Source organism: Hibiscus syriacus, unplaced genomic scaffold (genome assembly GCF_006381635.1).
Source record: "Hibiscus syriacus cultivar Baekdansim isolate YM2019G1 unplaced genomic scaffold, ASM638163v2 tig00110004_pilon, whole genome shotgun sequence".
Taxonomy (NCBI): Eukaryota; Viridiplantae; Streptophyta; class Magnoliopsida; order Malvales; family Malvaceae; genus Hibiscus; species Hibiscus syriacus.
In genome coordinates this window covers 116,586-127,975 of record NW_024062557.1, presented here as the reverse complement: position 1 = coordinate 127,975, position 11,390 = coordinate 116,586, and the positions used below count along the sequence as shown (strand labels likewise).

Genomic DNA, 11,390 nt, shown 5'->3' with positions numbered 1-11,390 from the left:
AAATAAATGTTGCATTTAGCTCTTAAAAATGAAAATCCAAAAGAAATGGAACAATACTCCCTCGATATTTGGTAATATTATTGCCATTGTTTTTGTTGAGGGCAAGTCTCATTAATAATAATAATAATAATAATAATATTATTATTATTATTGTGAAAAAAGTTGATGGGATTGATTGGCATATAATTCAGGTTGACAAATCAGGAATCATCGTCACGCCTATTTATTATTTTTTAAGTGAAAGCGCATTGACATTATTAATTAGCATTTTTATTTAATAAGACACATGTCCACTAGCCCAATCGGCGCATTAGTTTATCTAAAATCACAAGCCAAGATTTGCTCCAACATTTACTCTCAACCATCAAACTGACTTCAGAGTTTATGAGAAGTTTTGTTAATTTTAAAAGTTTTAAATTTGATTAGTTGTATTTGTAAAATATTTAAAAAAATCTAAATATAAGGAAATATATATTTTTAATTTATTAAATGATTTTAATAATTAAGAGAAATATTTTTTTTAAATATTAAATTTAATTAATTATATATGTAGGATATATAACAATATTTAAAAGAATTATGAACATAAGAAGCATAGTCTTTTTGGCATTGGTTCCCTGATTCTCAGCACAAGGGAATTGGTGCAATGCTATTTGTGTCTATATCCCAAAAATTAGGTAGTGCTGTCGTACGACATTTAATATACAACTAAAGAAAAATATTATCAAAAATATTATTATTTTTTTAATATTTTTGGTAAATCGTTACTTAAAATATTATTTTTTTCTTAAAATGTTAATTTAGCTATTTAAAAATAGGTAAAAAAATAACATTTTAGTTAGCGCACAATATTAACATTTTCGGTAGAAAAATAATGTTTTAGATAGCGTTCAGTATTAATATTTCTAGTAGAAAATTAATGGTTTAAGTAACGCTTTATCAAAAATGTTAAAAATATTCAAATAACGTCTTTCATTAACCTTATATTAAGATTGCACAGAGATATACCAAAATTACCTCCATCAAAACAATAATAAAAAGGTCAGACCCTATTTTCCATGCCTATGACAAGAAAAGCTAAGTTATAGATTACTTTTAGGGTAAACTATACAGGATATCATTAAATTATAGTTAAAAATTAATTTGACAACCCAAGTTTCAATTAAATCAATCAGATCATCCAATTATTTAAATATTTTAATCAAGCCATCGACTATTAATTTTTAACAAAGGTGTGACGCGTCCATTAATAAAATTGGCATAATTCTATATTTAGTCCCTACAAACCTAAGTTAACAAGATTTTCTCTTTTTCCAAACACAATCAATTTTACATGATTCAGGAAGCCAGCTTTATTTTTTCCCACCTAACACTAAATTTTCTCAGAACCAAACAAAAAATTCTGACTCTTTCCCCCCCCCCCCCAACAAACATCACATGTCTCCAAAAAAACAGACCCACAATTTACCCTTTTCTTTCCATTCAATTTTGCAACAACCGAACAGAGAATCAACAAGGAAAAAGAAAATTACCTGATACAACTTGCTTCCTCCATTAATCGATTGAAGAAGCTCTTTAGTAGAATCTCTTCAATTTTCATCATCGAATCCTCATTTCCGTATCTCAATTCTTCAAACAAAGGGCTCAACAACTTGATTCTACCAACCAAATTCCCATCCATTTTTTTACACGAGTTTCTACACTCTGGTAAACCAGATATCTCCTTCACTAACTCAACTACTTGACTAAGCAATTGCCCCTTGGAATCACCTGTGAGTCCTATGATCATTCAAACACAACAACAACAACAAAAAGAATTCAAAAAAATTATAAAATTAAAGGAAAGGTTTTGATCCTTTGTGAGAAATAACCCAGATTAGGGAATTCAGTTAAACGAAATGGGTAATTTTGGGTTTTTAGAAATGGAAGCTGGGAAATTTAAGCTGGTTGTTCTTGTTTAGAACAAAGGGAAATTTTGATTTTGAGAGGTTTGATAATGAGAGAGAAACTAGTGACTAAATTGATAGACTATGTAAATATTAAGGATCAAATATAAAATTATACTAACTTTATTAACTGATACGTCACCACCTCCGTTAAATATTAATGACCGGTGACTTGATTGAAACATTTAAATAGTTGAATAATTTGATTGATTTAATTAAAATTTTAGTGGTCAAATTAATTATTAACCATAGTTTAGTTGTCTCCGTGTAGTTTACCCTTACTTTTATGTCATAAAAAGCGAGACCCCAAGAATACTTTTCAAATGAAAATAGACTTAATATAAAAAAAAAGTGTCCAAACTTTATGGTTTTTCCTAAAGTGGTACATAAACTTTTTTTTTCAGTCAATCCAAGTGTGTAACGTTACAAACATCACTACTTTAGGTTTTTGGTCTGTAATGGCTGTTAAAACATTATGTTATTTGACATGTGTCACATTTTGATAATTTAAAATATTATTTAAAATAAAAATTATATTTTAAAAAACTCAAAAATTTTGAAAAACTAAAACAACCCCAAAACTTTGAAAAATATAATTTGAATCCCTATGTCCACGTCGTTCGTCGTCATTGCCATCGATTGAGCCTCCAATCAATTACACCTTAACTAAAGACCAGTTACCCAACGACCAGCCACCAGAACAACAACGGAAGCCTTTAATCGCGACACCTTAAATCATAAAACCCTAAACTCGATGAATACTAAACTACGATGCCATGTGACCTCGACAACCATCTCAATGGAAAGGGAGACAATGTTAAGGACATCGGTGGTGGTGGCCGTGGTCGGCAAGGGAGGTAAGGTTTGGGTTAGGGATTTGGAAGTTTTCTTGTAATTTTTAGAAAAATTAGGTTTCTTTTAAATATAATATTTTTTTAATTTTTTAAAATTATCAGAACGTGACACATGTCACTTAACGAGTCTTTTTAATGGTTGTTACGAACGAGTCACCTAAAGTGGTATCGTTTGTAACGTTAGGCACATGGATTGACCAAAAAAGTTTAGGTACTACTTTGGAAAAAATGGTATAGTTTGGACACTTATTTTTTTTTAGTTTTTCGATAGTGAATCTCTTCATAATATGGTTAAACAAAACTTGACTCGACTCGAAAAATTAGTCTTTTCGATTCAATTCAAAAAATTGATTTTTTTCACTTGAAAAAACTCAATTCGAATTTACTTTAAGTTGTAATTTCATAAACTTGAATCGAAAAAATTTCAAATTCGAATCTAGTTATAAAATATAACTCGAATAACTCAAAATTTTTAGTAATTAGTGAATTAGTTTTCAAGTTTGAGTTGAGTCCCTCGACTTTGTATGATATATGTATATCACGTATAAAAAAATGTGAAGACAATCATCATCATCATCATCCACTGTCATCCCTTATCATCGATCTGTATTTTTTGACTAATAGATCGGAAACCAACTATTAAAAGTTAAAAAATGGTCAAAGAACTCAACAAATCAATATAATATAGTCCAATGAACATTTGTATACTTTACCCATAACTTTTTTGTCTGCAAATTTCCTTCATTACTACTAAAAGATAACAAGAGATTAGAAGAAATGAAGAATAAGTAGAGACTTCTTAAATCTTATTATATATATATATTAGCCTTGGTTCACATAAAATAACTTATCCCACCATTAGCATTACAAAGTTAAGGGGTAAATTACAAATTTTATCATTAAACTTTACTTTCTCTATTATTTTATTCATTGAACCTTACAAGTTTTCAAAATTTTCACAATTTAATATATTAGGTTTTTTTACTCCACCGTTAAATAGTTAACGACAAAACGACGCTATTGTAAAAAAATAATTTTTTTATCAAAATGATATTGTTTTGCATCTATATAACAACTCATTTATAACGCCATTTGTGTGAAAACGGCTGAACGACCTAAACATCTCAATGTATTAAGTTCAGTGAGAAAATTGAAAAGATTTAAAGTACACTGAATGAAATAGTAATAAGTAAAGTTCAGTAACCAAACTCATGATTTACCCCAAAGTTAAGCATGCAACTTCCCTTGCAAGAACTTTTTTACTAGAGCTATCAATATCTATACGGCGGCAACAGTCTCAGCTTTTGAGGAGGTGGCGGTGGCAGTTTGTTTCTTGGATGCTATCCAACATTTCTCATTCTTTTCGTCTTGCTTTATCTGCTGTTGCCTGCACTCCAGGCTGCAAAATGCGCTATCGCCCCTGCAACATCACATAATTATAAGTTTAGTGTTGCTGTAATAATTCTTGAAATATATATCATACAAAATGAAATATATATACCTATACATGTAGATATCGCGGCCAGGAACAAGGCGGCGTCTACAAAGACGGCAGGATCTAAGGAAATGAGGGGTTTCCATAAAATCAGCCGAATGCCTTCTATGAACTCTAGGTAACACCGTCGCCAACGGCGGTTGATCCAACACTTCAAGACCACCACCACCTCCATCACCTGCAAGAGATACATAGGCTGCTACTGCCGCACCACCGCCATTAGCATGTACCGGCGGAGCTTCGGCGTTACTGGTTCTGTTCAGATCAAAAGTGATCTCTCTCATGCTTCTTGTTCTTTTCATTTGTGGCCTTGGCCTCTTCCCCAGCAGCATCTTCTTCCTTTTCTTTTCTTTACGGAAAGTCTTAAGAGAGCTAAGAAAGGAAGGAAGGGAGAGAAGCGACCAAGAAGTAGAGATCGGGCAGATAAAAGAAGAGCCAGAAACCCAGGAATAAATCTCAGCCTTTCATTTTTCATTTTTTATGGTTTAATGTTGTATGAGTCCCTCAAACTTTTCTTTAAAAAAAAAAAATCAGTGCGATCCATAAACTTTCTTTTCACTAAACGTTGCCCTCAAATTGAAAAAAAGGGGTAAACTACACGAGTGGCCGCCTAACTGTTGTCTCATTTCATTTTCACCACTAATGTTTTGATTTAATCAATCTTATCACCTAATTATTTGAATGCTTCAATCAGGGTACTAACCGTTAACATTTAATGAAGATGATAACGTGAAAGATAAAAAATTGACATAATTTTACATTTGTTCCTTGATATTTAAACATTTTATCAATTTAATGTTCATTTTAATTCAATTAAATTTTTTAATATACATTAGATAGATTAAAATATATTTTATTAATTATAATTAATTTATTTTTCCCCCAATCAAGAGGTGACCCGTGTCATCACAATGAGAAAATAAATTGAAGATGGAGCAGCCATGGCAATCCGTTTACATAACTCGTTTATATTTGGTCCTTGGGATATAAATGGCATACTTTATCCACCATCCCAAAGTTTATATTTAGTAAATCCGTTTAATATTTCGTATATCCGTTTAATATTTCGTATATCCTTAATTTTATATAATCACATACATATTAGACACTTTAGTTTACAAAACTTCCCTAGTATTCTTGGTAGGTTAAGAAATATGTAAGCATAATAATTTTAACACCATTTATTTAACATTTATATAAAGCATAATATTTTTAACACCATTTATTTAACATTTATATAATTTATAATTTTATATTTTTAAGATTTAGAATTTAGATCTTTAGACATTTATTATATATTTTTAACATCCTTGGTATACTCAATTTTATATATTTTTCCTCATTATTTATTTGTTTAATATTTTTAAAGACACTTATTAGTCTTTTTTAACATCGTTTTTGGAATAAAAGAAGATTATGTTACATTTGGTCTTTGGATTTTTAATTAAATATATACTATGATAATTGTAAAAAAATTATTTCAGTACATGTATTATTCATTGGATTTATTGAATATTAACAAAAAATAAGTATATATAACATGTTAACAAAAAAAAATTAAAGATATACATAAAATATTAACAAAAATACTAAGGATATATAAATAATACTGTATAGTATTACTAACCATATGTTTTGGCTTGGTGAGTATAATGCACTATTTCTACCCTAGGCCCCAAGTTCAATTCACTCTATTGAAGCCATTTTTTCTACCTTCAATAATCGGTAATAACACATGTCACCTCTTGATTGAGTGAGAAATAAATAAATTATAATTAATAAAATAATCTTTAATTATATGGTGAGTGATGATGACACGTATCATCCTTTGATTAGGTGAGAAAATAATTGTCACCTCACCATCTCCATTAAATGTTAGCGGCTAATAGCCTCATTGAAGCCAAAAAAACCCCAAAGTTGTCTGAATGATATTGACGTGCCGTGGCATTCCATAGTGGATGATGACATGTCATAGAGCTAAATTAATATTTTTGGTCGAATTTGAATGTCTAATAGATTTTTTGGAAATGTCAAGGGATTATTTATTTTTTATGAAAATAAAAATATTTTAAATATAAAAAACATTCAACTATTATAAAAGTTAAATATAGCAGAAAATCCATATTAGGAGATTCACCCACCAAAACCTAGTGTGCGACGATAGTTGGTTCGAATTAATTAAGGTGAAGCCTTGGAATCAGGAGGGTAAAAATATATATATAAAAGATACTAAAAATAAAAATTAAATTTCTAAAAAACGAAAATACTATTAAAACGTAATATATATATATATATCACAAACTATAAAATGATAAATTATTAAAATTATTTAAAAGAACATATATTATAAGTAATAAATAAATGTAACATATAGACACAAAAGTAACTTAGGATCTATTTATTTCATTGGATATAATTTCAGGAAAATAAAATACATTTATGAAAAATAGTTTCCAGAAAACATTTTTCATTATTTGGATGTTGCATTGTAAATTTTTTATCCTTGTTTAGTTAATTTTTCTAAAAACAATCTTCGGAATATGTTTTCGGTAAACAAACATATATATTTCATGATTATTCTTCATTTTTAATCTTTTTGTTTCATTAAGTTAATTTTATTATTATTGTCGACACTTGTTTTAGTCCGGAGACTCATTTTATTTTTATTATTATTATTATTATTATTAAATAATTACATTTTATTTACAGGCTACAAAGCTCAACAGGCCCAACAGACATGGCCCCAAATTACATCACTAGGCCCGAATCAAGCCCAACAACCCGAAGCCCAACTGCAGGCCCGTATGGATAACCCAACAACTAGGGTTTCCTCTTGTTGACCTAGCGCCACATAATTCTCCATCGTCAAATCTAAGAGTAATCTGACGGTCCAGATCGTTCACTATTTAGGGTTTTAACCCTAAACAAAGATCCAACTACAGCCGTCAGTGAATGTGAACCGTCTGATCTGTCGCGTGTGAGAGGTACGCGCTTATCCTTTAGCATCCCCGCAGAGTGATCCACCCCTGAAAAACTCCCACGCTGCTGTCGTCATCAATCCGTACCAAACAGTGACAAAAAAACAACTCTGTTAGTCATATATCTAACCCAAATCCTAAACCCATATTAAAAATAAAATAAATCTCGAAAACCAGGATTTCACCCACCAAAATTAGAGAAATCATTCATACTCTCCGCTACCATCAAATCGATCCCAAATCAACACACAAGGGATGAAGAAAAAAAGCAGAAAGAAAATATGATAAGTAGGAGGAGTTGGTCTGAAAAACAAAACAGGAGAGAGGGAACATACCAAAGAAAAAAAATCAAAGAGCTCATTTCGAAAATAAAAAGGAAAGAAAGAAAGAGGAAGAGAGAAGAAGGGGCTTACCATCGCTGGTTTCACCGAAGGGTCCAAACGTCACCGGAAAGTGGTGCATTTTCGACGGTAACCGCTTCGAATCCCTTAGATCTAGGACAAGGGAAGAGGATTTAGGTCAAGGGGTAGTCAAATTTGGGTTAAGGGAAGGCTGAGCGTCATTTTGGGGAGTTTTTTGGATCTTCGATCGCCGTAGGTGGCGACAGATGACTCCGACGAGCGGTGGCCGGAAGCTGCCGGCCTCCCCCCAGCGAGGAAAGGTAGAGAGAGGCCAGAAAGTTTTATTTCTCTCATCTCTAAGAGAGAGAGAGAGAGTGAACTGAGGAAATGAGATATATGGGCCATTTTAGGCTGGTTTTCGGGGTTATATACCCCTTTCGGTGCGACGTCATTTTGGGGAGGGAGTTCCGTGTTTTGGATGCGTGGGAATACCATTTCTGCAGCCTTACACTTTGTAATTCATTCATTTTAGCCACTATATGTAAGTTTTAATTGTTATGATATGAACTCCAAGTTTATCCATGTTTATATTTTAGTCCTCATGCATGTTCTGATGAATTTTGGTTTATTTTCTAACAGGTCCCTATACTTCATGCGTATTTCCATTTCGGTCACTAGTCCCCTATTTATTTTATTTCTTTAATTTTGAGCTATAATTTGTGTTTGTTTTAATTTAGTCACTATTACTATTCTGGTTTATTCGAATTTAGTCACTATTTTTTTTATTCATTTTAGTCACTGTTTGGGTTATGTTTATTATTTTATTGTGATTTAAATACGATATCTTCAATTTATAGATTTTAGTCACTGATAAATTTATGATTTGGCTATTGTTTTTTTTATTTCATTTTAGTTTCATTTCACTTGTTATCTTATTTTTAGGAATATTTTCATTTGAATGCCTTACTTTAAATATTTTCATTTTGTCCTGAATGATTAAAATTTGGTTTATTTATGATTTGCAGTACTTAGATTGTGAAATTTTTGCAATGGTTGCCTTTATTTCTTGTTGGTTGTATATTTTAATCCCTAATGACACTATCTTTATTATTTTGATCCATCATTCATATATTTGTTAATAACTCGCTAGTTGTAATATTTTCAAATGTTATTTTACTCGAAGAATTTATAGAAACGCGCCTTAACTGACAAGGATTGTGTTTCCAATAATTGTTTGAACAAAATAATACCTTTTATATATTCGAATGAATTGGTTTTTTATATAATTAATAAATGTATTTTTGGGCAATATTATTTTGTATAGGGAATCCATGGAAATGCCCCCTTAGCTGACAAATAAGGTATTTTCGAGAATTGTTCTTGCAAATAATACCCCTTTTATTTTTCTAATAAGGATCATAATTTTAATGTTATTCAAATTTGCCAATTTCAATATTCATATGACGTATAATTGCTTAGGTACCGATTTCGGGTATTGTGGGGTGCTAATCCTTCCCCACACATAATCGACTACCGAACCTTTTTCAAAATGAATTTCTGGTTAAACGCATATCATTGTTTTTATATATTTTAAAATATTTTTCTTAAAATTATTTTAAAAGGTATTTTTTAGGTATTCGACCTACCTAACTTAAAGGTCGACGATGACTCCAAATTTACTTATTTTTACGTTTATTTTAAAACCCGACCTTTTCCAAGATTAAGTTGGATCGCTCCCTGCCAAAGTCCTAAAAAGCTTTAGGATTTCGTTCCGACAACTTGGCGACTCTACTGGGGATGTTAGATAGTCAGGCCATAATCGATTATACGTCATCTTTTTAGTCAAAAATGGTAAATTCGAATGATATTTAAATTTTGATACCCATGTTTTGGTTACATCACATCATATATCTTTTATTTATTTATTAGTTGTACTAATGTGATTGGTTTACGTGTTTTAGATTTTTGACCTTTTTTAGTTTGATTGTTCTTGGATTGAGGCAAAGGATTGTGAGTTTCCTCCACTCGCACTATAACTGTTCAATATTTAGAGCCTTCTAACTGTGCTCTATCCCGTTAGGTAGGGGGTGAACGCTACGCTTACGTGAGAAAAATTATTTTTCTCTGCATGGACTTTAGCAAGTAATCTCTAGGGTATATATGCCTTGTGTTTACGAGTGAAACATTAAGTTTCCTCGGATGATGGACATAGGGAAACGTATCCTCTCGAATTGAACTCGTCCCATTTAAGCCTATAATGGGTGAGGATCGAGGGTCTGGCAGGCCCAAGGGGGCACCAACAAAGGATAATTCGAGGACCCTGTTAGTAATACCAAAACTCTGCCCATTTCATACTGAATTTATGTCTACTATTCTTTAAAAGTCACAAAGGGGAAACTCACTCTAACCTTTCCTCAACTTATTTATTTATTTATTTTGCAAAAAGCACGAGAACTAGAAGAATATGCAGTTAGGTTTTATAATTCTTTACGAAGCCTGCGAACTAGAAAAATGAGGTTAGGATTTATACGTCGAACAAAACATGTCTGGGTAGAACTGTTATAAAAGCATGTCAGAGTAGATACCATGTTGGGTATGATCTTTTCCTTTCGTAAATATTTTTTCTACTTTTTGGTTAAGTGATACTAATTTATTCTTTTGTTTTATCTAATTTTTTACATGCCTTATGTTTGCATTTGCATTTGCATTTTCACATCATAACCAAACAAGGTGTTGATTCACAAGTGATTGGCCAAATCAGAAGGCTTTCATATAGACATAAGAGTTCCATAACCAAACAAGCTCGCCTGTCTAGTCTAAGGAGCACTTATGGTCTGATGAAGGTTTTCTATGGTGATCGCTTTTGGAATTAACACCTGTTGTATTTGCATATGCATTTTAATTATCGTTTTGTATTAGCTTATTAATTTTGCTATTTGTTTCTATAATAATCTTGTTATATCATTTGTACTAACTTGTTTTTATGATTGTTTTTCTTTTTTGCTTCCATCGCATGGTCATGACATAATCAAAAGGTGTTGATTTGTGAGTGGTCATCAGTGTAAAAGGTTTTCATGATGGACAAAGGGTTTTACGGTCAAGTAAACTATAACACAGCTAGGTAATGGCATCTTGAGGAGACTCCGAGGATAGTGGAGAGTTATACACCCAAAGATCGTATGTCCGACGAAGAGCAAAATGAAATAAGAGAGCAAATGCCTAAGATGATGGATATAATAGATGCTTTGGCCAAAGAAAAAGAGACTTCTGCAAAAGAAAAGAAAGAGCTCAATGAAAACAATCCTGCAATGTCAAACGCATAAGAGACTACTTTATAGCAAGCTAATCACAACCAATCTAAGAAATCACACACAATCACTATTTGTATCAACAAGTTGTCTGTAGACATGAAGGAAATGGTGACAACTGTAGAAGTTCATAAAGATGAAAAGAAGCATGCAATCAGAACTCGTGGTCATTTAAGTGTCTATTTCCAACGTTAGGAGAAATAAACCTGAAGACTCCAGTTTAATCCAAGTCGAGAGGAGCTCAAGGACATGCCATTGATAATTTCACCGCCTTCAAGAATCGAGTCCAAAACCTTTTAGATCATGGAGTTCGAGATGAAAGGTCGACCTAGTTTGGTAACTGATTGTCCTTTTAGGTTGGAGCCAAAAGTGTTCAAAGGTAAGGATATCAGTGAGGGCATCCAGGAGGAAGAAGGTTTTCTAAGGTACAAAGCTCAAGTGCTTTCCTTGAGGAGTAGACAATAGGGG

The 11,390-nt window shown here is 31.7% G+C and overlaps 1 protein-coding gene across 1 annotated transcript; it reads right to left on the bottom strand.

Moving 5' to 3' along the window:
* Positions 1 to 3,885: 3,885 nt before the first annotated feature.
* LOC120212166 (FCS-Like Zinc finger 6-like) lies at positions 3,886 to 4,682 on the bottom strand. Its single transcript, XM_039210575.1, has 2 exons — positions 4,302 to 4,682; positions 3,886 to 4,220 (listed from the first exon to the last, which is right to left on the bottom strand). The coding sequence occupies exons 1-2, from the start codon at positions 4,625 to 4,627 to the stop codon at positions 4,079 to 4,081; spliced, it is 468 nt and encodes a 155-aa protein (XP_039066506.1). The 5' UTR covers positions 4,628 to 4,682; the 3' UTR covers positions 3,886 to 4,078.
* Between the last annotated feature and the right edge of the window lie 6,708 nt (positions 4,683 to 11,390).